Source organism: Oncorhynchus mykiss, chromosome 19 (genome assembly GCF_057628025.1).
Source record: "Oncorhynchus mykiss isolate SJ-2025 chromosome 19, ASM5762802v1, whole genome shotgun sequence".
NCBI classification, from domain to species: Eukaryota; Metazoa; Chordata; class Actinopteri; order Salmoniformes; family Salmonidae; genus Oncorhynchus; species Oncorhynchus mykiss.
This window is the reverse complement of record NC_143040.1, coordinates 48,426,838-48,454,454: the sequence shown is the minus strand read 5'-3', so window position 1 is coordinate 48,454,454 and position 27,617 is coordinate 48,426,838. Positions and strand designations below refer to the sequence as shown.

The window sequence follows — 27,617 nt, the reverse complement described above, 5'->3', positions numbered from 1 at the left end:
GTAATGATGTTGAATTATTCATGTGGCTAGCCAGCATACATGATCCACTATAATGGCCAGTAGCCTGCTATAGAAACTAGCTCACTACTAGGTTGCAGGATATGACATGTCTGTGGAGAAGGTACCAGGAATCTGAGTGGCATTTAATGTAGATACAAATTGCAGTAAGGAAATGCACTTCTTAATATTTTAGAAGATTTATTATGTATAGTTTTGCTAATACATGTATTACATCAGTGGAGAATAAGAGCAACAATCAAAGTAACTCTGCAAAAGAAGTGATCAAAATCAAGTACAGTGCCTTGCGAAAGTATTCGGCCCCCTTGAACTTTGCGACCTTTTGCCACATTTCAGGCTTCAAACATAAAGATATAAAACTGTCTTTTTTTGTGAAGAATCAACAACAAGTGGGACACAATCATGAAGTGGAACGACATTTATTGGATATTTCAAACTTTTTTAACAAATCAAAAACTGAAAAATTGGGCGTGCAAAATTATTCAGCACCTTTACTTTCAGTGCAGCTAACTCTCTCCAGAAGTTCAGTGAGGATCTCTGAATGATCCAATGTTGACCTAAATGACTAATGATGATAAATACAATCCACCTGTGTGTAATCAAGTCTCCGTATAAATGCACCTGCACTGTGATAGTCTCAGAGGTCCGTTAAAAGCGCAGAGAGCATCATGAAGAACAAGGAACACACCAGGCAGGTCCGAGATACTGTTGTGAAGAAGTTTAAAGCCGGATTTGGATACAAAAAGATTTCCCAAGCTTTAAACATCCCAAGGAGCACTGTGCAAGCGATAATATTGAAATGGAAGGAGTATCAGACCACTGCAAATCTACCAAGACCTGGCCGTCCCTCTAAACTTTCAGCTCATACAAGGAGAAGACTGATCAGAGATGCAGCCAAGAGGCCCATGATCACTCTGGATGAACTGCAGAGATCTACAGCTGAGGTGGGAGACTCTGTCCATAGGACAACAATCAGTCGTATATTGCACAATCTGGCCTTTATGGAAGAGTGGCAAGAAGAAAGCCATTTCTTAAAGATATCCATAAAAAGTGTTGTTTAAAGTTTGCCACAAGCCACCTGGGAGACACACCAAACATGTGGAAGAAGGTGCTCTGGTCAGATGAAACCAAAATTTTACTTTTTGGCAACAATGCAAAACGTTATGTTTGGCGTAAAAGCAACACAGCTCATCACACTGAACACACCATCCTCACTGTCAAACATGGTGGTGGCAGCATCATGGTTTGGGCCTGCTTTTCTTCAGCAGGGACAGGGAAGATGGTTAAAATTGATGGGAAGATGGATGGAGCCAAATACAGGACCAATCTGGAAGAAAACCTGATGGAGTCTGCGAAAGGCCTGAGACTGGGACGGAGATTTGTCTTCCAACAAGACAATGATCCAAAACATAAAGCAAAATCTACAATGGAATGGTTCAAAAATAAACATATCCAGGTGTTAGAATGGCCAAGTCAAAGTCCAGACCTGAATCCAATCGAGAATCTGTGGAAAGAACTGAAAACTGCTGTTCACAAATGCTCTCCATCCAACCTCACTGAGCTCGAGCTGTTTTGCAAGGAGGAATGGGAAAAAATGTCAGTCTCTCGATGTGCAAAACTGATAGAGACATACCCCAAGCGACTTACAGCTGTAATCGCAGCAAAAGGTGGCGCTATAAAGTATTAACTTAAGGGGGCTGAATAATTTTGCACGCCCAATTTTTCAGTTTTTGATTTGTTAAAAAAGTTTGAAATATCCAATAAATGTCGTTCCACTTCATGATTGTGTCCCACTTGTTGTTGATTCTTCACAAAACAATACAGTTTTATATCTTTATGTTTGAAGCCTGAAATGTGGCAAAAGGTCGCAAAGTTCAAGGGGGCCGAATACTTTCGCAAGGCACTGTATATACAATTTTCCAACTATACACAAATCCAGAAATGTTTTTGTTAGGTACAGTATACATTATGGAAAATTAAATCTATGCATAATTCTAATCAAAATATAGTTGCATCAATATATATTTTTCTTTCTTTTTTACTATGATTACAAGCATTACATTTTAGCAACATATATTTATTTCATGGTAATAAGTGTTCAGATTGCCATTCTTCCTTATGTGTTCTGTGTTTTTGTTCTATTAATGTTGCATGGTTTGTATTTATATCACTACGTACTCATTAAGTATTTTGTATGGTTTTACAGTGAAATAATTGTAAACATATTTTCAGAGTCATAATCATTGATACCTTATATTTATATATTGCTGCCCAGAAGTGGAATAAAGAGCAGAAATCGGAGGTAATTTATCAATGTATATGGCAGTGGATTAACAAGTTTCTCTCCATTATATGTACAGCAGGACAACCTGCAGAGATGTGTTAAAACAGCAAATATCCCTTCCTGTATCATGGGCATGTACACAAACTTGTGTATATTTATATTTATTGTGTACTAAGTAAACAATCAAAACATTTAACTGTATATATTAAAACTCTGTCATAAATTAAAGCACAATTAATTATTAAGAGCACAATAATAATATGACTGATATTACTTCTCAATTGAGGGATTTATCATATTCCTCCAAGTCACTCCAATTGAGCCCCATCGAAGAATTTCATTTTTTCAGAATGCATAGTTTCTTTCATCTGTTTGATAGATGAGGCGGTTTCATCTGAGATGGGCTCAGCCCCAAACACATGTGTAACTCTTCGAGTTATGACAACCGTTTCCTTGTCAGTGCCTGACATTTCCCTAATTACATGCCTCTCAATAACTGTTTGCCCATCACTCTGTGTTTTGTTGGTGTCGTCCACTGACCAAGATGCAGAGGAAGCTCCGGCGGTCCCTGTCTGCAATCCAAAATCTGTTAAGAGCGTGGCTTTCTGTGTGTCTGGTATTGCTTGTATATTGGATGTGATGACATGTGTACCAGACGCCAGTTTTAGGGTGTCCACTGATGAGGAGGAAGCTCCAGAGGACATTGGAATGGTGACCTTCTCTGCCAAGTAGGGTTCAAAAGAGATCATTTTTGTCCTTGCTGTGGAGGTAATGATATTACCTTGTATCTCAGTGGCAATAGGGTCAGAGTATTTCACTGTGACTTTGGTTGGAGAGGCCAATGATGGAGCAACTTGTTCGCTTGTGACGGTAGAACTGATATCTGCAAAAGCATCCGATGACCGCACTGAGAAGGTCAAGCTGGAGTCTTGTTCCACAGAGTCACCTGCAGGGCTGTTCTCACTTGCTTCTTTCTCAGATGTATCTTTTTCTAAAATTTTGGCAGATTCTGAAGGAGAAGATAGTCCAAATGTAGGAAACTTAAACCAAACAAATTTGGATTTTTCTTTTGCTTCTTCCTCTTCTTGGATAGACTGGGTTTCAGCACTGAGTCCTTCCCTTGAGCCTGTGAGCTTTTCCTCAACTTCCTCTAATGCAGGGACATAAAATTCAACATCAATGCTTCTTAATACATCCCCGAATGTTGTCAATGTCAACTTTGGTGAAATCGCTGGTCCTTGTGGTTCCACATGAATTTCGTTATTCTCCAAAATAATATTTGGACTTATATCATCATGTTCATGTTCATTCTGAGGTTTGGATTTTGAAATGCTCAATTTGGGCATTTTGAAGGTTGGAAGTTTGAATTTACTTGGTGAGCCTTGACCTTTGCTGGGTAAGCCATGGCTTTTATCATCAATTGTCAGTTCTGAACTGTCAACACCATGAACATCCACATCAGCTATTGTCATTCCTTCTTCAACTGAGGGCCCTTCAGATCCAGCAACATATAGATGAACTTCACTACATCCTTTAATGTCAACTGTATCCATGGGTTCTGTCAAATCAACTGGAAAGGAAGCTCCTAGTACTTGATCTAGAATTTCTACACCAGGCACTTCAATAACCTTCTCTTTATCAGAGACAACTACTGCCACCTTTGAAGTTGAACCAAATGTAGGCAATTTGAATGTTGGCATTTTGAATCTTGAGGGGGAGCCAACAACTTCTTTTACGTCAACTTCAATCTCTGGAGCTTCAATTTTCACTTCAGGCACTTTGAACTCTTTTCCCTCTGGGAGTGAAATGTCTACATTTGGAGGAATCATAACAGTCTCAGGAGCCGTAATTTCAGATCTTGAAAAAACTATTTTTGGAAAGGTTATCAGCGGTTTCTTCACCCCCATTTCAATTATTTGATCCTCTATGTTTTGTGTTTGTAGTTTTCCATCAACTGAAAAACCTTCCTTTTTCAATTCAACTTGACTCTCTGGAGCTTTCATTTCTACATATGACTCTTTGACCACCTTTCCTTCAGGTAGAGACAAATCCACCTTAGTAAGACTGACATCTACCTCAAGTGCTTTCACATCTGGTTTTGAAAACCATCCAAATGACTTCCTGGGCTTTTTCATTTTTACATCCATTTCTGTAGCAGCTGCCTCAGGCATTTCAACTTCACCAGAAGGCACTTTGAGTTCAATGCTTGGTGGTTGGACGTTCATCAGGACCTTTGGTAAAGTGACATTGTCATTTCTTTTACGATTGAAATCTATAGATGGACCTTTAAGGTCAACACTTGGCTTTTCGATGTTAAATGCTAATTTTGTCAGCTTGGGATCAGGTATTTCAGTTCCATGAACCTTGATGTCCTTGTCCAAATCAGGTACCTCTATTGTGACATTTGGAGAAGCTGCTCCAAATTTAGGGAATTTTAAAGTTGGCATTTTGAATCTTGAGGGGGAGCCTACGGTATCTTTCACATCAACTTGAATCTCTGGAGTTTTCATTTCCACCTCTGGCTCTTTGACCTCCAACTTTCCCTCTGGATGAGAAATATCCACCTCTGGAAGACTGATATCAACCTCTGGTGCTTTCACTTCAGGTTTTGAAAATCCAAATTTGGGGAATGACATTCTTGGCTTTCTCATTTTCACATCAATATCTTTAGAACCTGCTTCTGGTATTTCAACTTCAACAGAGGGCACTCCGACTTCCACATCAGGTAGTTGGAGGTCTGCTCTTCCCTCTGGAAAGTCGACATCTACATCTGTCTTTGACAGACTTAAGCCAATTTTAGGACCTTTAACTCTCGGCAACGAGAGTCCAAATTTTGGTAATTTAAATTGACTTCCTTGACCCTCAAGCTCAATATCATGTTTCATTTCAATTTGAACATCTGGAGATTTCATTTCTACGTCTGGCTCTTTGACCTCCACCTTTCCTTCTGGAAGCGAAATGTCCACGTTTGTAAGACTGATATCAACCTCGGGTGCTTTCGCTTCTGGTTTTGAAAACCATCCAAATGACATCCTGGGCTTTTTCATTTTTACATCCATTTCTGTAGCAGCTCCCTCAGGCATTTCAACTTCGCCAGAAGGCACTTTGAGTTCAATGCTTGGTGGTTGGACCTTCATTTTGACCTCTGGTAAAGTGACGTTTTCATTTTTTTTACGATTGACATCTATAGATGGACCTTTAAGGTCAACACTTGGCTTTTCGATGTTAAAAGCTGATATTGTCAGCTTGGGTTCAGGTATTTCAGTTCCATGAACCTTGATGTTCTTGTCCAAATCAGGTACCTCTATTGTGACATTTGGAGAAGCTGCTCCAAATTTAGGGAATTTTAAAGTTGGCATTTTGAATCTTGAGGGGGAGCCTACGGTATCTTTCACATCAACTTGAATCTCTGGAGTTTTCATTTCCACCTCTGGCTCTTTGACCTCCAACTTTCCCTCTGGAAGAGAAATATCCACCTCTGGAAGACTGATATCAACCTCTGGTGCTTTCACTTCAGGTTTTGAAAATCCAAATTTGGGGAATGACATTCTTGGCTTTCTCATTTTCACATCAGTATCTTTAGAACCTGCTTCTGGTATTTCAACTTCAACAGAGGGCACTCCGACTTCCACATCAGGTAGTTGGAGGTCTGCTCTTCCCTCTGGAAAGTCGACATCTACATCTGTCTTTGACAGACTTAAGCCAATTTCAGGACCTTTAACTCTCGGCAACGAGAGTCCAAATTTTGGTAATTTAAATTGACTTCCTTGACCCTCAAGCTCAATATCATGTTTCATTTCAATTTGAACATCTGGAGATTTCATTTCTACGTCTGGCTCTTTGACCTCCACCTTTCCTTCTGGAAGCGAAATGTCCACGTTTGTAAGACTGATATCAACCTCGGGTGCTTTCGCTTCTGGTTTTGAAAACCATCCAAATGACATCCTGGGCTTTTTCATTTTTACATCCATTTCTGTAGCAGCTCCCTCAGGCATTTCAACTTCGCCAGAAGGCACTTTGAGTTCAATGCTTGGTGGTTGGACCTTCAATTTGACCTCTGGTAAAGTGACGTTTTCATTTTTTTTACGATTGACATCTATAGATGGACCTTTAAGGTCAACACTTGGCTTTTCGATGTTAAAAGCTGATATTGTCAGCTTGGGTTCAGGTATTTCAGTTCCATGAACCTTGATGTTCTTGTCCAAATCAGGTACCTCTATTGTGACATTTGGAGAAGCTGCTCCAAATTTAGGGAATTTTAAAGTTGGCATTTTGAATCTTGAGGGGGAGCCTACGGAATCTTTCACATCAACTTGAATCTCTGGAGTTTTCATTTCCACCTCTGGCTCTTTGACCTCCAACTTTCCCTCTGGAAGAGAAATATCCACCTCTGGAAGACTGATATCAACCTCTGGTGCTTTCACTTCAGGTTTTGAAAATCCAAATTTGGGGAATGACATTCTTGGCTTTCTCATTTTCACATCAGTATCTTTAGAACCTGCTTCTGGTATTTCAACTTCAACAGAGGGCACTCCGACTTCCACATCAGGTAGTTGGAGGTCTGCTCTTCCCTCTGGAAAGTCGACATCTACATCTGTCTTTGACAGACTTAAGCCAATTTCAGGACCTTTAACTCTCGGCAACGAGAGTCCAAATTTTGGTAATTTAAATTGACTTCCTTGACCCTCAAGCTCAATATCATGTTTCATTTCAATTTGAACATCTGGAGATTTCATTTCTACGTCTGGCTCTTTGACCTCCACCTTTCCTTCTGGAAGCGAAATGTCCACGTTTGTAAGACTGATATCAACCTCGGGTGCTTTCGCTTCTGGTTTTGAAAACCATCCAAATGACATCCTGGGCTTTTTCATTTTTACATCCATTTCTGTAGCAGCTCCCTCAGGCATTTCAACTTCGCCAGAAGGCACTTTGAGTTCAATGCTTGGTGGTTGGACCTTCAATTTGACCTCTGGTAAAGTGACGTTTTCATTTTTTTTACGATTGACATCTATAGATGGACCTTTAAGGTCAACACTTGGCTTTTCGATGTTAAAAGCTGATATTGTCAGCTTGGGTTCAGGTATTTCAGTTCCATGAACCTTGATGTTCTTGTCCAAATCAGGTACCTCTATTGTGACATTTGGAGAAGCTGCTCCAAATTTAGGGAATTTTAAAGTTGGCATTTTGAATCTTGAGGGGGAGCCTACGGAATCTTTCACATCAACTTGAATCTCTGGAGTTTTCATTTCCACCTCTGGCTCTTTGACCTCCAACTTTCCCTCTGGATGAGAAATATCCACCTCTGGAAGACTGATATCAACCTCTGGTGCTTTCACTTCAGGTTTTGAAAATCCAAATTTGGGGAATGACATTCTTGGCTTTCTCATTTTCACATCAACATCTTTAGAACCTGCTTCTGGTATTTCAACTTCAACAGAGGGCACTCCGACTTCCACATCAGGTAGTTGAAGGTCTGCTCTTCCCTCTGGAAAGTCGACATCTACATCTGTCTTTGACAGACTTAAGCCAATTTCAGGACCTTTAACTCTCGGCAACGAGAGTCCAAATTTTGGTAATTTAAATTGACTTCCTTGACCCTCAAGCTCAATATCATGTTTCATTTCAATTTGAACATCTGGAGATTTCATTTCTACGTCTGGCTCTTTGACCTCCACCTTTCCTTCTGGAAGCGAAATGTCCACGTTTGTAAGACTGATATCAACCTCGGGTGCTTTCGCTTCTGGTTTTGAAAACCATCCAAATGACATCCTGGGCTTTTTCATTTTTACATCCATTTCTGTAGCAGCTCCCTCAGGCATTTCAACTTCGCCAGAAGGCACTTTGAGTTCAATGCTTGGTGGTTGGACCTTCATTTTGACCTCTGGTAAAGTGACGTTTTCATTTTTTTTACGATTGACATCTATAGATGGACCTTTAAGGTCAACACTTGGCTTTTCGATGTTAAAAGCTGATATTGTCAGCTTGGGTTCAGGTATTTCAGTTCCATGAACCTTGATGTTCTTGTCCAAATCAGGTACCTCTATTGTGACATTTGGAGAAGCTGCTCCAAATGTAGGGAATTTTAAAGTTGGCATTTTGAATCTTGAGGGGGAGCCTACGGAATCTTTCACATCAACTTGAATCTCTGGAGTTTTCATTTCCACCTCTGGCTCTTTGACCTCCAACTTTCCCTCTGGATGAGAAATATCCACCTCTGGAAGACTGATATCAACCTCTGGTGCTTTCACTTCAGGTTTTGAAAATCCAAATTTGGGGAATGACATTCTTGGCTTTCTCATTTTCACATCAATATCTTTAAAACCTGCTTCTGGTATTTCAACTTCAACAGAGGGCACTCCGACTTCCACATCAGGTAGTTGAAGGTCTGCTCTTCCCTCTGGAAAGTCGACATCTACATCTGTCTTTGACAGACTTAAGCCAATTTCAGGACCTTTAACTCTCGGCAACGAGAGTCCAAATTTTGGTAATTTAAATTGACTTCCTTGACCCTCAAGCTCAATATCATGTTTCATTTCAATTTGAACATCTGGAGATTTCATTTCTACGTCTGGCTCTTTGACCTCCACCTTTCCTTCTGGAAGCGAAATGTCCACGTTTGTAAGACTGATATCAACCTCGGGTGCTTTCGCTTCTGGTTTTGAAAACCATCCAAATGACATCCTGGGCTTTTTCATTTTTACATCCATTTCTGTAGCAGCTCCCTCAGGCATTTCAACTTCGCCAGAAGGCACTTTGAGTTCAATGCTTGGTGGTTGGACCTTCATTTTGACCTCTGGTAAAGTGACGTTTTCATTTTTTTTACGATTTACATCTATAGATGGACCTTTAAGGTCAACACTTGGCTTTTCGATGTTAAAAGCTGATATTGTCAGCTTGGGTTCAGGTATTTCAGTTCCATGAACCTTGATGTTCTTGTCCAAATCAGGTACCTCTATTGTGACATTTGGAGAAGCTGCTCCAAATGTAGGGAATTTTAAAGTTGGCATTTTGAATCTTGAGGGGGAGCCTACGGTATCTTTCACATCAACTTGAATCTCTGGAGTTTTCATTTCCACCTCTGGCTCTTTGACCTCCAACTTTCCCTCTGGAAGAGAAATATCCACCTCTGGAAGACTGATATCAACCTCTGGTGCTTTCACTTCAGGTTTTGAAAATCCAAATTTGGGGAATGACATTCTTGGCTTTCTCATTTTCACATCAATATCTTTAGAACCTTCTTCTGGTATTTCAACTTCAACAGAGGGCACTCCGACTTCCACATCAGGTAGTTGGAGGTCTGCTCTTCCCTCTGGAAAGTCGACATCTACATCTGTCTTTGACAGACTTAAGCCAATTTTAGGACCTTTAACTCTCGGCAACGAGAGTCCAAATTTTGGTAATTTAAATTGACTTCCTTGACCCTCAAGCTCAATATCATGTTTCATTTCAATTTGAACATCTGGAGATTTCATTTCTACGTCTGGCTCTTTGACCTCCACCTTTCCTTCTGGAAGCGAAATGTCCACGTTTGTAAGACTGATATCAACCTCGGGTGCTTTCGCTTCTGGTTTTGAAAACCATCCAAATGACATCCTGGGCTTTTTCATTTTTACATCCATTTCTGTAGCAGCTCCCTCAGGCATTTCAACTTCGCCAGAAGGCACTTTGAGTTCAATGCTTGGTGGTTGGACCTTCATTTTGACCTCTGGTAAAGTGACGTTTTCATTTTTTTTACGATTGACATCTATAGATGGACCTTTAAGGTCAACACTTGGCTTTTCGATGTTAAAAGCTGATATTGTCAGCTTGGGTTCAGGTATTTCAGTTCCATGAACCTTGATGTTCTTGTCCAAATCAGGTACCTCTATTGTGACATTTGGAGAAGCTGCTCCAAATTTAGGGAATTTTAAAGTTGGCATTTTGAATCTTGAGGGGGAGCCTACGGAATCTTTCACATCAACTTGAATCTCTGGAGTTTTCATTTCCACCTCTGGCTCTTTGACCTCCAACTTTCCCTCTGGATGAGAAATATCCACCTCTGGAAGACTGATATCAACCTCTGGTGCTTTCACTTCAGGTTTTGAAAATCCAAATTTGGGGAATGACATTCTTGGCTTTCTCATTTTCACATCAATATCTTTAGAACCTGCTTCTGGTATTTCAACTTCAACAGAGGGCACTCCGACTTCCACATCAGGTAGTTGAAGGTCTGCTCTTCCCTCTGGAAAGTCGACATCTACATCTGTCTTTGACAGACTTAAGCCAATTTCAGGACCTTTAACTCTCGGCAACGAGAGTCCAAATTTTGGTAATTTAAATTGACTTCCTTGACCCTCAAGCTCAATATCATGTTTCATTTCAATTTGAACATCTGGAGATTTCATTTCTACGTCTGGCTCTTTGACCTCCACCTTTCCTTCTGGAAGCGAAATGTCCACGTTTGTAAGACTGATATCAACCTCGGGTGCTTTCGCTTCTGGTTTTGAAAACCATCCAAATGACATCCTGGGCTTTTTCATTTTTACATCCATTTCTGTAGCAGCTCCCTCAGGCATTTCAACTTCGCCAGAAGGCACTTTGAGTTCAATGCTTGGTGGTTGGACCTTCAATTTGACCTCTGGTAAAGTGACGTTTTCATTTTTTTTACGATTGACATCTATAGATGGACCTTTAAGGTCAACACTTGGCTTTTCGATGTTAAAAGCTGATATTGTCAGCTTGGGTTCAGGTATTTCAGTTCCATGAACCTTGATGTTCTTGTCCAAATCAGGTACCTCTATTGTGACATTTGGAGAAGCTGCTCCAAATTTAGGGAATTTTAAAGTTGGCATTTTGAATCTTGAGGGGGAGCCTACGGAATCTTTCACATCAACTTGAATCTCTGGAGTTTTCATTTCCACCTCTGGCTCTTTGACCTCCAACTTTCCCTCTGGATGAGAAATATCCACCTCTGGAAGACTGATATCAACCTCTGGTGCTTTCACTTCAGGTTTTGAAAATCCAAATTTGGGGAATGACATTCTTGGCTTTCTCATTTTCACATCAATATCTTTAGAACCTGCTTCTGGTATTTCAACTTCAACAGAGGGCACTCCGACTTCCACATCAGGTAGTTGAAGGTCTGCTCTTCCCTCTGGAAAGTCGACATCTACATCTGTCTTTGACAGACTTAAGCCAATTTCAGGACCTTTAACTCTCGGCAACGAGAGTCCAAATTTTGGTAATTTAAATTGACTTCCTTGACCCTCAAGCTCAATATCATGTTTCATTTCAATTTGAACATCTGGAGATTTCATTTCTACGTCTGGCTCTTTGACCTCCACCTTTCCTTCTGGAAGCGAAATGTCCACGTTTGTAAGACTGATATCAACCTCGGGTGCTTTCGCTTCTGGTTTTGAAAACCATCCAAATGACATCCTGGGCTTTTTCATTTTTACATCCATTTCTGTAGCAGCTCCCTCAGGCATTTCAACTTCGCCAGAAGGCACTTTGAGTTCAATGCTTGGTGGTTGGACCTTCAATTTGACCTCTGGTAAAGTGACGTTTTCATTTTTTTTACGATTGACATCTATAGATGGACCTTTAAGGTCAACACTTGGCTTTTCGATGTTAAAAGCTGATATTGTCAGCTTGGGTTCAGGTATTTCAGTTCCATGAACCTTGATGTTCTTGTCCAAATCAGGTACCTCTATTGTGACATTTGGAGAAGCTGCTCCAAATTTAGGGAATTTTAAAGTTGGCATTTTGAATCTTGAGGGGGAGCCTACGGAATCTTTCACATCAACTTGAATCTCTGGAGTTTTCATTTCCACCTCTGGCTCTTTGACCTCCAACTTTCCCTCTGGATGAGAAATATCCACCTCTGGAAGACTGATATCAACCTCTGGTGCTTTCACTTCAGGTTTTGAAAATCCAAATTTGGGGAATGACATTCTTGGCTTTCTCATTTTCACATCAACATCTTTAGAACCTGCTTCTGGTATTTCAACTTCAACAGAGGGCACTCCGACTTCCACATCAGGTAGTTGAAGGTCTGCTCTTCCCTCTGGAAAGTCGACATCTACATCTGTCTTTGACAGACTTAAGCCAATTTCAGGACCTTTAACTCTCGGCAACGAGAGTCCAAATTTTGGTAATTTAAATTGACTTCCTTGACCCTCAAGCTCAATATCATGTTTCATTTCAATTTGAACATCTGGAGATTTCATTTCTACGTCTGGCTCTTTGACCTCCACCTTTCCTTCTGGAAGCGAAATGTCCACGTTTGTAAGACTGATATCAACCTCGGGTGCTTTCGCTTCTGGTTTTGAAAACCATCCAAATGACATCCTGGGCTTTTTCATTTTTACATCCATTTCTGTAGCAGCTCCCTCAGGCATTTCAACTTCGCCAGAAGGCACTTTGAGTTCAATGCTTGGTGGTTGGACCTTCATTTTGACCTCTGGTAAAGTGACGTTTTCATTTTTTTTACGATTTACATCTATAGATGGACCTTTAAGGTCAACACTTGGCTTTTCGATGTTAAAAGCTGATATTGTCAGCTTGGGTTCAGGTATTTCAGTTCCATGAACCTTGATGTTCTTGTCCAAATCAGGTACCTCTATTGTGACATTTGGAGAAGCTGCTCCAAATGTAGGGAATTTTAAAGTTGGCATTTTGAATCTTGAGGGGGAGCCTACGGAATCTTTCACATCAACTTGAATCTCTGGAGTTTTCATTTCCACCTCTGGCTCTTTGACCTCCAACTTTCCCCCTGGAAGAGAAATATCCACCTCTGGGAGACTGATATCAACCTCTGGTGCTTTCACTTCAGGTTTTGAAAATCCAAATTTGGGGAATGACATTCTTGGCTTTCTCATTTTCACATCAATATCTTTAGAACCTGCTTCTGGTATTTCAACTTCAAAAGAGGGCACTCCGACTTCCACATCAGGTAGTTGGAGGTCTGCTCTTCCCTCTGGTAAGTCGACATCTACATCTGTCTTTGACAGACTTAAGCCAATTTCAGGACCTTTAACTCTCGGCAACGAGAGTCCAAATTTTGGTAATTTAAATTGACTTCCTTGACCCTCAAGCTCAATATCATGTTTAATTTCAATTTGAACATCTGGAGATTTCATTTTCACGTCTGGCTCTTTGACCTCCACCTTTCCTTCTGGAAGCGAAAAGTCCACGTTTGTAAGACTGATATCAACCTCGGGTGCTTTCGCTTCTGGTTTTGAAAACCATCCAAATGACATCCTGGGCTTTTTCATTTTTACATCCATTTCTGTAGCAGCTCCCTCAGGCATTTCAACTTCACCAGAAGGCACTTTGAGTTCAACGCTAGGTGGTTGGACCTGCACTTTGAGTTCTGTTGAAGTGAACATTTCAAGTTTTTTAAGATTGACATCCAAATCTTTATTTGGACCTTTTATATCAACCCTTGGCTTTTCAATGCTAATTTCTGACAATGTCAGTTTGGGTTCTGGTATTTCAGTTCCTTGAACCTTAATGTCCTTTTCCACATCAGATACATCTACGGCGACATTTGGAGCAGGCAGTGACATCTTTGATTTCTTTGACTTCTTATCTAATCCTTTAGTGTAAGGAATAACATTTGTCTCCTCAGCTTTGATGGTTGGCCACTCAGGTACTGGTACTGCCAACTCTTTTTCCCTTTCCACTTGGTTGGGAGATCCTTTTTGATGTATATTTTCCATCCCAGGTATCTCCACGTTCTCTCGTTTATGGAGTTCAATTTGGATTTCAACCTCATTGGTCCTTCCAGCTTCCTCTTTTCTTTTTTTATGGTATATTTCTGTCATAGTAATAGGTTCATGAGCACCTAGATCAGAAAGTTGGTTCTTTGGCAATTTGATTGTGGTAACTGAGCTCCTGCTCAACTTTTCAGGTGAAGCATTTATGTCAGTCTTTTTGACATACGTGTCCAACTGTGCCTTTATGTCTGTGATTTTAGACCGGGTGGTTTCTACTGTCGCATTTACTCTTTCTGTATTCACATCTGTCTTTGTGATTTCTTGATGAGCAGGCAGTCCTACAGTGTCACCCTTCGGCAGCTTGAACCCTGGCAATTTGGAGACAGCCTCTTTAACTCTGCCAACGTCTATAACCATCTGAACAGTCTGCGCCTGAATTTCTTCAACAGGAAGAGTGAATGCTGTTTTAGGCTGTTTGATCACTGGGGTTTTGGTGCCAGTTGATGATGCATCTTCCATGCCGGGGATCTCAATATCATCACGGTTTGGAAGTTTTTTCAACCCCCTATCCTCAACTTTAAGGCTTTTCACATCCATTTCTACAATCCTCACATCTGTCATTTTTATAGGTTCAGCAGTAACAAAGTCAGCAAGGTCCTCCCTTGGCAGCTTGAACTTGGTAGCAGTCCTTGTACGAATTTGTACTAAAACGTCATCAATGCTTGTCTCTGTAGGTAACTTTAAAGCCTGTATTTCCATCTGCAAGTCAGGTTCCATTGTAATACTGGTGACCTTAGCAGGCATTTCCTGTGCATTTAAATTTGTTTTAACATGTGTTTCTTTCAAGTCTCGTTCTTGTCCAATCTGAGGGGATTTCCTGATAAGTCCTACATCTGACATGTCAATTGGGAGTTGACGCTCCATCAGCTTAGTATGTGATACTATAGTTGGAATCAGCAAGGTATTGTCATGTGCAGACAGATCAGATGTTATGATATCTGCTCCTGGTATCTTCATGCTTTTTGGGGATGATTTTACATGTTTTTCATGCTTGTGTTTGTCTTTTGTCTCCTTTCCCTTGATCCTAAACTTTAGTTCTGACCTCTCTTTCTTCTCTTTCTTATTTTTATTTTCCTCCAGAGATGTCTTGGTTAAGGGACTCTCTTGATCAGCAAAAGCAACTGTTATGTCTGTGGTTTTCAAAGTTTTGTCCAGTCTGATGAGTTCTACCTTGTGCTGTTTGTTTTCCGTGCCTGTCAGGTCCGGAAGAGAGCATTCATTTTTTATCTTGGTGGGTTCCATTTTTTCTGATTCTGATTCAAACACATATACTTGAGGTGTTTCTCCTGATGTGCTCTCTAGACCATCCGGTGAGTATATGTCATCTTGACTCTGTTGGATTTCCATAACTTGCGCACATTCTACAGTTAGTATGTCTGTGTCCTGGCCCGACTGTTCAACAGACCTGCTCTTGCGGCCCTTCATCTTTAGACTTGACAACTTTATCTTCTGCTTCTTTGTCCTGCCCTTGACAGCCTCCTGAGATTTGATTGGCGACTCTGTGTCACTTGTTGTTGGGCTCAGCTCCAGCTTCCTCTGATCATCTGCATCTGCGGTACTGTGAGACCTCTTAAAATGGGACTTTCGACTTTTGCTAAAGGAGGGGAAGTTGGGCCAAGAGATTCGGTCACCGTGCCTTTTTGTCTTTGAATGTCCCCTCATTTCCAGAGAGGAACCTTGTTCCACCTGTAGGATAGAAAAAGTGACATCTTGATTGATTGCTTCATGAGAAAAATAGCCAAAGACATAACACTACTCTACAGATCCAGAAAAAGAACATAGTGATAGTTACTTGGGATTCAAGGGCTGGTTCACTCTCAAGGGTGGATATCTTTATTGGTTTGCGTTTCAGAAGTAACTCCATCTTGTAAGGCTGTGCATGTTCCAATATCTGAAGGGCATCTTCATATTTAACATCGTCAAAATACACTGTGGCACTGAGTATCTGATCACCTGAATGAACAAAAGGAAGACATAGAAAGATCAATAAATCCCCATTTGAACTGTTGAACAAGCATATCAAAGAGTCATATCAAAGAGTCTCTCACCCTGGATAGCAAAAGCAATCTTGCCTCCATTACTTCACATTTCGCCCATTTCACTGCACATTTCACCAATATGTCCTTTGCTTTCAGATTAACTATTTGGTCTATACTATAGAGTCTTGACTACAGACTCTAAAGGCAATTTTATTTTTGATCAACTTCTGAAAGAGCATGGTATGAGCTAGTTGTCTGCTTACCCTCATGTACACTAAGAAGCTTTGAGGCTGGGGACTCTGGCCTCACTTCCTTAATGAAGATGCCCTCCTTCCCTCCTCCGCTCACAACAAGACCCTCGGCACATGTCTCTTTTGCCATTCTCACAATCACTCCCGACTCTGAGCTCTGAGTTTACAGGAAAAAATGAAGAAAAATATATATTTTTACATGTTAAGTACCACCAATGACAACCTGAAACAATGCTTCTGCATGAGTTCAATATAATGCAGACATGTCTGACCTCCAGTTCACTCATCTTGGCAGGGGAGCGCTTTTCAAAAAGGGACCCAAAACCCCTCTTTCCTTTCTTGCCACTCCCACCTCCACCCTAAAAGGAATGTTAAATGAATCAGAGTGTCTGACAAAATTCAAACTACAAGTCACCATGGTTGGTTGAAATATAAAGTATTGTACCTGTTTATCAATGTCAGTGTATTCGTCAGTCTCAGGGTATTCATCTACAGGGGAGGATCCTTGTGGGCGAGGTCTCTCCCCCTCTATAAATTCAGATGGCTCTTCACATATCTGGAACAAAAATATGTATAGTTCATTTTGTTGCTATATAGGGATGAATTAAAATTTCTAATTTAAGTTGTGTCTTTCCCATAGTCTTTAGTATTCACATGATGTCCACACATGCAAGCAATAGGTTTTTCATATCAGTATATCCACTCACTGAATCATCCACCGTGTCAGGCTCTGGTCCCTTCAGCCTTCGTCCGGCCCCTATTCAAAACCAAGAAGAAAAAACAGTAAGAGCATATTTAGATCAAAGTAAACCACTACAGTTGTCAAAAGGTTAAGTCTCAGAATATCTATCATTAGATAGATCAGGTATTAGAGAGGATTCCAATGTTTTGTTCACATGTATAGTGAATATTATCTTGATATTACAATGACAAAATAATTCAGATGTATTTGACAAAACCGAGCCCTAGACTGACTGATCCTCTCTGCCTGTCTTACCATGGGAGCAGAATTGTTTTGAGAAACTGGAACCCAGGAGGAGATTATTGGAAGCTCTTCCTGGCAAGAATTCCCAAAGGAACCAGCTTCTGCAGCGCCTGTTGAATGATCCACTCTATCGATCTGGAGATTTGACTTACAGCCAGTGTGGCTGGCTAGCCTTGAAGTCTAAAGTAGGTAAGGGAGTGTAGTTTTGAAATGATATAATCCTGATCAATGTGATTGTTATTATTACCATCATCCATGATACACAATCATGCTGTGATCATATTTTCTGTTGTTAAGTTACCCTGCTGTGATGCCACAATTTCTGAGAAGTAAAACAACTATTCAAAAACAAATGATGGTGTCAATGGGGTCATATTAGCTGCTGAGTACCCTCAATGATTGGACAAATCTGAAGCTTCATATCACAATAGGCCTCTGTAAGTCACTGGTCAGATCACTGCAGTGGTGGAAATCAGTGGTGAAAAGCTGTGGTGTCTCACAAAATCAGATGTTGCAGTAGGCTGAAGTAGCAGTGGGGTTGTAGAAACACTTTTCATGTTGATGTGAAAATCAAGATTATCTATAAAATATGCTCTATGTAACAAGGTTACAGTCGAGATCACTTCCCCACTCAGCATTAGGCCTATCCAAAGCTGAGTTTGCTTTCTGAGATACTGTATGTGATATCGATTGACTTAGGCAAGTAAACATGTTTGATATGTGTTCCGGTCTAAACGTTGCAAGCAATAAAGTGTACAAGAGCATTCAACCGTCTGAAGGTACCTATTACCTTTCTACAAACAGGTTCTCTCATCAAAATGCAAGTGTAATTTGCTTAGAAATTCTGAGCATTCTGTGGTAATATCCTTTTAAAGTCAATGTTGTGCCTACTGGGTGAACAATGATCTGTCTGACCAGTGGTCAGTGCTTTCAGTATAACTGTGTTGCAAAAACAAGTGTTCATTAACATGTTCAACAACTTCCTCATTGAGTACAAATAGTTCTTACCACAGTCTTTTAGATCTCAGACCTCACACTTTTCTGTGTACACAATCTTGTGTGTGTACTTGTGAGTTTGTGTGTATAGGTGTGGGAACTTCCTATGGAAAGGGTGTGTCATTCCCTTAGAAAGTACCTTATGAGCAGTGGTAAGTCATTTTTGGGGAAATCTGTTCTTTACTTTACTATTATTATTTTTTTAATTGACCATCTGTAATGTTGGGGGTATGATCTTTGACCCTCTCTATCTTTTTCACTCAACATTATTCACGATTCTAATCAGAAGTATCCATAATCATGGTAGCATCCACATTAATGTAGAAGTGTTTAGAAACATTCTATCCTTATTTATAATAAAAGTGACTCAAAAATGACACTACATTATTTACCATGAATTTCTATTGGGCACAAAATAATCTGAAACACAATCAAAACGAACTGCAAATGCATCCAACAAGTTTGATGTTGTCATTGCTAGGAATATGGGACCAAATACTCAACTTTTGACTACTTAATTTATAAGAATCTTTAGGGCTGTTAATAATTTGGACCCATACCTTTTTGAGAAAAAAATATATAACTTCTTTAAAAAAATCTTTCTCTGAGCAATTGTATTAGTATAAAATAAAACAATTTCCCAATTTTTTTTGCCTACAATATAGCTCAGTATTTGAATTATTTATTTTATACAGTCATTATGGCTCATTTTTATCAAGGGTATCAATAATTTAGGGCCAAACTGCATCAATATAATGCTTTGTCATCCCTACTGGCTCTGATCTGGCGTACTCATTGAACACAGATACTGCGTTTGTAAATTATGTCTGAGTGTTGGAGTGAGCCCTGTTGGTCCTTGAAAAAATATATAATAATATTTGTGCCGTCTGGTTTGCTTAAAGCTACAATTTGTAACTTATTGTGTGACCTGACCAAATTCAAATAAAAAGGTTGGTTATAGATTTGTCATTTTCATTGAAAGCAAGTCTAAGAAGCGGTAGATCTATTCTATGTGCACTATTTCTATGCTTCCCATTCTTAAGTTTTGTTTTTTGCATCTTTTACTTTTCAGATTTATACATCTGCATAGTGCACCTTTAATATAAAGAATTTGATGTGTAGCATTTACTTTTCACTTTTACTAAAGTATGACAATTTAGTATGTTTTCCATCATAGTACTTAAGTACATTTAAACTAAATACTTTTAGACTTTTACTCAAGTAGTATTTTATTGGGTGACTTTCACTTTTACTTAAGTCATTTTCTATCAAGGTACATAGCTGCGGGAAGTAGGGGTGCTGAGGGCACGCCCTGAAAAATCTGTAATAAGAAAAATATTTAAGTTAAAATATGTGTATTTTTTTTACAAAAGTTGTGCACTGGGCCTTTACTAGTCCTGTATTAGCAGATCAATATAACCATCTGTAGCTCAGGAAAAAATTCTGCCCCTCAGTAATAGAATCAAAGTGTCTGCTAAATGGCCATCACTACTAGTACCTTTGCTTTTCCAACATAGCTAATCCAAGCACATGAAAACAATGTCATAAAGAAATTATTATATAGAGAGCGCTTACCTGAAGGAAAAATGTCACCCTCTAAGCCACACTAGCAACCTGATTTATCCTGTTAATACTGCCTCACCCAGATTCCACTGTGGACCAACAGACTGAATGAAACTGCCAACATAGCTGTTTTGTTTTTGCTCCCAGTGACCAGCCTCTGATAGACATATAAGGGTGGATACGGCCTTCTAATCTAGATCAATCTTGTAACAGTATGAGTAACACAGGAGGAGACAGTCAGGATTGGAGAGTTGCAAATCATATTTTAAATTCATTCTCAGAAAGGTGTGGATGTTCTCCAACATAAATGTAAATTGACCGGATTTATGTCTGTATATTTAACCCTTTCCACTCGTACAAGGAATGTACACTGCAGCTATGAATAGAAAAACTATGTAAAGTTTATGGGCTTTAGTAATTTCCACTCTCATCTCACAGGGACTTATTCACACACATTTTTCTTCAGATTGACTGATTATCAGCATCTGTACATGGTCAGAGGGGAGGGTAATGCTGGAGAGGGTTATGACATGTAGAGACAGTGGGTTCAGTGTTCTCTGAGGAACAAGGGAACTCTACCTGTGTGAGCTGAACAGAAGTGGATGCTTAAAATCAATTTGCTCCCTTTATAACTTGTAGCAAAATGCTAAATACAACTACATGCATTGGTAGAGAGAAATAGATTTGTACACTATAAAGCAGTGTTCCCTCCTAAGAGAATTCCCTTCTCAGGATAATTCCTTTATTGTGGTATGAAGCTGGACAATAATACAAATTGATATCTCCATTAAAAAAAGACCAGAAAATGCTGATGTTCATGTTATATTCTATTTCCTTTACAGGGGCTGGCATATATTCCTGTACCTAAAACTGGCACGAAACATGAAGAAACTCCTTACTCAAATATTTGTCATATGGGTGCTGCAGAAAGGTGATATGGTGACACACACTATTTACCAAATTATCCACATGAATTCACTTTCTGCCCTACTTTAAGTTAGGTGTCCCTACAAAATGTGTTGACATAGTAATTGCATACTGTATGGCAGGTGTAATTAGTTACACAGTTTTACAATGTGGTTGGTGTGATTGCACATTGAGGTTTATGTGATTACAAACAAATCTATTTTTTGCATGCTTTAGATTTGCCAACAATCTCTCCCTCACTGTACAAGATTTAAAAATAGGTCCCCTCAATGTTCAAGTTTATTTACAAATTACTGAAACTGTGCAACATTTCATGGAGTTAATCTTAAATGACTCATGTGGGGTGCAACCGCACCATTGTCTTTGGGTGTGGTCACTCTCAAGGCCACGTCTAGCTAGAAATAATGTGGTAGGGAATGGGCTATTCTACTATTGCCTGGTCTCCTCGCTTGTTGGGCTGGAAAACCAAATGCTACTGTTACTCTAAAACACAGGGCCAAAACCAAATAGTAAATAGTCAGGTGCATTTATCTATAAATAAATGGGATTGCACCTTGAAATGTGGACGGCCATTCATAATCTCATAATCTCATGACCTATGAATACATTTGTATCAACAGTGGCTAAATAACTATTTTGTAATTTTATATACCCTCAAATAAATTATGTCATACTAAAACACCTGGATTACTACGGCATACATTTTCCACTAACAACTTTATCAAACAACTTCTCTCTGAACATAACCAGCGACCCATGACCACGTTTATAACCATTAGAGTTCGTTTTTTTCCTCATAGGCCCTGCACCTGGTAGGACCCTGAGCTCAGCTCATTAACCAAACTCATACATTATCCAAACTAATTACATGTTCCTCATTTACAGAGAAGCAAGACATAATTCCTACCCAATTTGAATAAGGTACAAGCTCCTTCTTCTGGGAGTGGCTTGTTTGCATTCAAAAGGAGGGAAAAAATCTAAATAGGATTTTCCCCATGGATTATGTGGACATGGGACTGTGATCCCGCATGCTTTAAATCGAGCAGACCAGAACATTAATTCATTCTCACCTAACGTGATAGGAGTTTCATCATGGTTTTAGAATTCAACTATCAGAATTTGCCCCTATTCCCACATATACCCTCCCAATACGATTTTTCTAAATTGCCCCATAGGGAGAAGTCATTAAGATACTGGAGACAATACATCTCATAGGCATAGATTGAAAAAGCAAACAACAGTGTGAACACCCATCCTCTAATGGGACCAGTACTGCTTACCACCACTTCTATGCAGAGGGGCAAAGTACAATAATATGTCTATAAAAGTCTTCAATATTCTCCAGACTGTCTGTCAGAGATTGTCAATGTCTATGGTGTTTAATTGATGATATCATGGATGATACCATAAATGGACTTTCAATGGGCTTTAATGCTAAGTGGACCACCTATCACACTAAATCTGGGCCAGTATTTGACACAGGTTTCTGCTCAGGGGAGAGGGCAATTACTATATCTCTCATTCTACCATCCCTATCTCTGCCCCACCTCGACTTCTGTCCCTCCCAGACCTAGGAATTACATTTTCTCAGTAACTTTGAACCTGTACCCAAGTACAGCACTTTTTGTACAAAAGTATGACACATTAAACACTGGTGTACACATGCAGTGCAGGGGGGCCACGAGCTGGGGGGCCATGCAGCAAAGCACCCCCACACCATCACACCTCCTCCTTCATGCTTCACGGTGGGAACCACACATGCGGAGATCATTTGTTCACCTACTCTGCGTCTCACCAAGACACAGCAGTTGGAACCAAAAATATCAAATTTGGACTCATCAGACCAATTGCTTGTGTTTCTTGGCCCAAGCAAGTCTCTTCTTCTTATTGGTGTACTTTAGTAGTGGTTTCTTTGCAGAAATTCAACTATGAAGGTCTGATTCACGCAGTCTCCTCTGAACAGTTGATGCTGAGACGTGTCTGTTACTTGAACTCTTTGAAGCATTTATTTGTCCTGCAATTTCTGAGGTTGGTAACTCTAATGAACTTATCCTCTGCAGCAGAGGTAACTCTGGGTCTTCCTTTCCAGTAGCGGTCCTCATGAGTGCCAGTTTCATCAAAGCGCTTGATGGTTTTTGTGACTGCACTTGAAGAAACTTTCAAAGTTCTTGAAAAGTGAAAAGTTAATATCTTAAAGTAACGATGGACTGTCATTTCTCTTTGCTTATTTGAGCTGTTCTTGCCATAATATGAACTTGGTCTTTTACCAAAAAGGGCTATCTTCTGTATACCACTCCTACCTTGTCACAACACAACTGATTGGCTCAAACGCATTAGGAAGGAAAGAAATTCCACAAATTAACTTTTAAGAAGGCACACCTGTTAATTGAAATGCATTCCAGGTGACTACCTCATGAAGCTAGTTGAGAGAATGCCAAGAGTGTGCAAAGCTGTCATCAAGGCAAAGGGAGGCTACTTTGAAGAATCTCAAATATAAAAGATTGTTTTAGACTGTTATGGTTACTACATGATTCCATTCAAGGCACACTTAACCAGCATGGCTACCACAGAATTCTGCAGCGATACACCATTTCCTATTCAACAAAACTGAATATGAGTATGAATAAGGCTTGAAATTACATATATAGGATTTCTAAATAGAGTTTAATCAAATTATAAAATGACTAACTATAAGATTTCACCTTCCTTATTATCTAAAGGTCTCTCTTGAACAAAACATCTGCCCCCATCGCTGTGAACGTCTCACAGAGCTCTAGCTTGGCTTCCTGAACTTGTTAAGAACTCACCTTTCATCTTATGTTAATGAAAAACAGAAAGTTTTTTTGTTTAATATCTATTAATTACTTTAGATTACTGGCTATAATTCTATCTCTGAATGTGCTAGTGCGGCTAAATGACTATCTCTTGCTGCGCTACGGTGTAAGGATTGCAGGCATATGCATTATTAGGCACTGTGACGTAGCGTTCAGTTGGAAGAGCGAATGAAATGGTAGGAGGAACATCCCAGCTTCAAGTGGTGTCAGATTTCACATCCTGCTTCACACAGTCAAGAGAGGCCTTACCCCTGTGTCCATGAGAATCAGGGCTACAGCTCAATGCAAGACACTTCTAGCTATGGTGTCCACAGATTGATTTATAAGTTAAATTGCAGGTCAGAACCGGTATCAGAACCACACAGGTTCCCAAAACATGGGACTTTACATCTAAGAGGTTTTAAATTGAAAACAGTCCCAGTAAGGTACTTAATTGTTACCCAGAAAGGATTTGATATTGACATAAAAACGTCTGCATTGGAACCTTTTAAGGTCAAGTGAATGGAATTATTTAAGTCAAGAGAATAGGCAAAAATAAGCATTATTTGAACATGTCAATGACACAAGAGTTATGTTTGTAAAAATCTAAGAACAATGTCCACAAATCTAGCATCTAAAGAAAAACAAAGGCCATTGCTAACATTGGAAAGGCACAACATATTCTCATTGACCATAAAGAATGTTTTATTATCACAATTTCAACTAAAGATAACCTAAATTACTTCTTAACCTTTCAACAAAATGCTTGCAAAACTGAATACACTTTAGATAGTTCAAGCAAGCACGCGCTGTGTGTTTGCCCTCCAGAATTTGCTTCTATATGAAACTTAAATGAGACATGTTTACATTGTGAATGACAGATTACACTCATCTTTTGATGCATTCTGCATGGGCTCTCGGTTAATGACTATACACCAGGAAAAAGTACATCAACTTACAGTGGGGCAAAAAAGTATTTAGTCAGCCACCAATTGTGCAAGTTCTCCCACTTAAAAAGATGAGAGAGGCCTGTAATTTTCATCATAGGTACACTTCAACTATGACAGACAAAATGAGAAAAGAAATCCAGAAAATCACATTGTAGCATTTTTTATGAATTTATTTGCAAATTATGGTGGTAAATATTTGGTCACCTACAAACAAGCAAGATTTCTGGCTCTCACAGACCTGTAACTTCTTCTTTAAGAGGCTCTCTGTCCTCCACTCGTTACCTGTATTAATGGCACCTGTTTGAACTTGTTATCAGTATAAAAGACACCTGTCCACAACCTCAAACAGTCACACTCCAAACTCCACTATGGCCAAGACCAAAGAGCTGTCAAAGGACACCAGAAACAAAATTGTAGACCTGCACCAGGCTGGGAAGACTGAATCTGCAATAGGTAAGCAGCTTGGTTTGAATAAATCAACTGTGTGAGCAATTATTAGGAAATGGAAGACATACAAGACCACTGATAATCTCCCTCGATCTGGGGCTCCACGCAAGATCTCACCCCGTGGGGTCAAAATTATCACAAGAACGGTGAGCAAAAATCCCAGAACCACACGGGGGGACCTAGTGAATGACCTGCAGAGAGCTGGGACCAAAGTAACAAAGCCTACCATCAGTAACACACTACGCCGCCAGGGACTCAAATCCTGCAGTGCCAGACGTGTCCCCCTGCTTAAGCCAGTACATGTCCAGGCCCGTCTGAAGTTTGCTAGAGAGCATTTGGATGATCCAGAAGAAGATTGGAAGAATGTCATATGGTCAGATGAAACCAAAATATAACTTTTTGGTAAAAACTCAACTCGTCGTGTTTGGAGGACAAAGAATGCTGAGTTGCATCCAAAGAACACCATACCTACTGTGAAGCATGGGGGTGGAAACATCATGCTTTGGGGCTTTTTTCTGCAAAGGGACCAGGACGACTGATCCGTGTAAAGGAAAGAATGAATGGGGCCATGTATCGTGAGATTTTGAGTGAAAACCTCCTTCCATCAGCAAGGGCATTGAAGATGAAACTTGGCTGGGTCTTTTAGCATGACAATGATCCCAAACACACCGCCCGGGCAACGAAGGAGTGGCTTCGTAAGAAGCATTTCAAGGTCCTGGAGGGGCCTAGCCAGTCTCCAGATCTCAACCCCATAGAAAATCTTTGGAGGGAGTTGAAAGTCCGTGTTGCCCAGCAACAGCCCCAAAACATCACTGCTCTAGAGGAGATCTGCATGGAGGAATGGTCCAAAATACCAGCAACAGTGTGTGAAAACCTTGTGAAGACTTACAGAAAACGTTTGACCTCTGTCATTGCCAACAAAGGGTACATAACAAAGTATTGAGATAAACTTTTGTTATTGACCAAATACTTATTTTCCACCATAATTTGCAAATAAATTCATTAAAAATCCTACAATGTGATTTTCTGGATTTTCTTTTATCATTTTGTCTGTCATAGTTGAAGTGTACCTATGATGAAAATTACAGGCCTCTCTCATATTTTTAAGTGGGAGAACTTGCACAATTGGTGGCTGACTAAATACTTTTTTGCCCCACTGTATGTAAACACATCAAGCGCATCCCTATGAAGTAGGCTCACCCAGACAACACACTGCAGACACACCCATCCACACACTGCAGGCAGGCAAGCAGCAGGTCAGCAGCATGACTCAGCACTCTACTCTCAGCAGCACCAGCCTCCCAACACACTCACTCACACAGCTCTGCTGAGCTCGGGTGCTAAATCAGGGAATAGTTTAGGACCACATAGAAACAGAGAGATGAGAGTGAACGATGCCCACCCGTTCCCGGCGAGCCGTGCCAGTTGGGGAAGGCCAGGTGCAAACAGTCGCACATGTTGTCAGTCCACTGGGGTCCTGGGAGGGAGAGGGGGTCCTGTCCTTGGACAGGTATTCGACAGCGCAGCGGCCCTGGCTGCTGATGAGCTCTGGCGGCTTGCCTGTTCTGGAGTGGCTAGAGCTGCAGCCTCTTCCTCAAACTGCCTCCATTCAGTCAGTCACAGCAGGGAAGGAGGCAAGAGTCGCAGGACCAGAGAGAGAGTAGAGTGAGTGAGTGAGTGAGTGAGTGAGTGAGTGAGTAAAGCGGGAGAGAGTGATTTCTGCAGCATCCACGCTCAGAGCAGTCCACACTGGAGTGAGGCAGGGCTCTCCTAATCTCTCCTGTAAACATAGACCTTCAGAGCAGCATGCTAACCGTATTATGGGAGGGCTGCCCCCACCCTCCCTCTCACCAGCTGCATTGATCAGACCAATCAGGCAAGGACACTCAGGACGACGCTCCAATAGAGATTTATGGGAGGGGGGGGGCGAGGAGGAGGAGGCACATCATTGAATTTGACACAGTATACTACATAGTTTAATATCTTTCACAGGACAAGATGCTATATATTACAGTTGTTGGGAAATGTGTATAAGAGGGAAAGGCAAAAGGGGAGCTAAATACAGACTTTAGAGAGTGTGTATGAAAAACCTGAGGTGCCGCAGTGGTGCCTGGTCACATTGTCTGAGTCAGGGTGTGTTTTCAAAGGGATGCTTCCTATTAAATTATTTAAGAGCTAAAATAGAGTATGAGCTCACAGCAAGAGAGAAAGAGAAGGGATGCTGCGTGGTAACGCGGGCCATACAAGCAGAGCACAGCATCACATACACACACACACACACACAGGGAAAGCACAGTATTAGGCACTAAAAGCTATTCATAAACAAAACCTTTGTGCAATAGATTGTCTGATGCTTATGATGATACCTTGTTTGTAGCTTGTCTACTTGCTATCCTTGTATGTATTGTTGATAAGACTGACTACTATGGTCTGGTTAAGCAAGTGGGACTGTTCATTGGCAGTGTGATGTACATTAAGGTGTGGACCTGTGATCAACATCAAATAACATATACTTACAGTGCATTTGGAAAGTATTCAGACTACTGAATAAAAACAATCCTCATCCATCTACATACAATACCCCAAAATGACAAAGCAAAAACAGGTTTTTATGCATTTTTGCAAATGTATTAGGAATAAAAACG

The 27,617-nt window shown here is 40.3% G+C and overlaps 1 protein-coding gene across 2 annotated transcripts; it reads right to left on the bottom strand.

Annotated features, from left to right (window-relative positions):
• Window positions 1-181: 181 nt before the first annotated feature.
• LOC110497808 (uncharacterized) lies at window positions 182-26,722 on the bottom strand. Of its 2 annotated transcripts, none has more exons than XM_090211211.1 (7): window positions 26,375-26,722; window positions 16,999-17,048; window positions 16,737-16,847; window positions 16,564-16,650; window positions 16,304-16,448; window positions 15,854-16,014; window positions 182-15,747 (listed from the first exon to the last, which is right to left on the bottom strand). In XM_090211211.1, the coding sequence occupies exons 1-7, from the start codon at window positions 26,427-26,429 to the stop codon at window positions 2,611-2,613; spliced, it is 13,746 nt and encodes a 4,581-aa protein (XP_090067337.1). In that variant the 5' UTR covers window positions 26,430-26,722; the 3' UTR covers window positions 182-2,610. The 2 variants fall into 2 exon arrangements, with proteins under 2 accessions (XP_090067337.1, XP_036810668.2); XM_036954773.2 differs by lacking the exon at window positions 26,375-26,722 and adding an exon at window positions 19,848-20,112.
• Window positions 26,723-27,617: the final 895 nt, after the last annotated feature.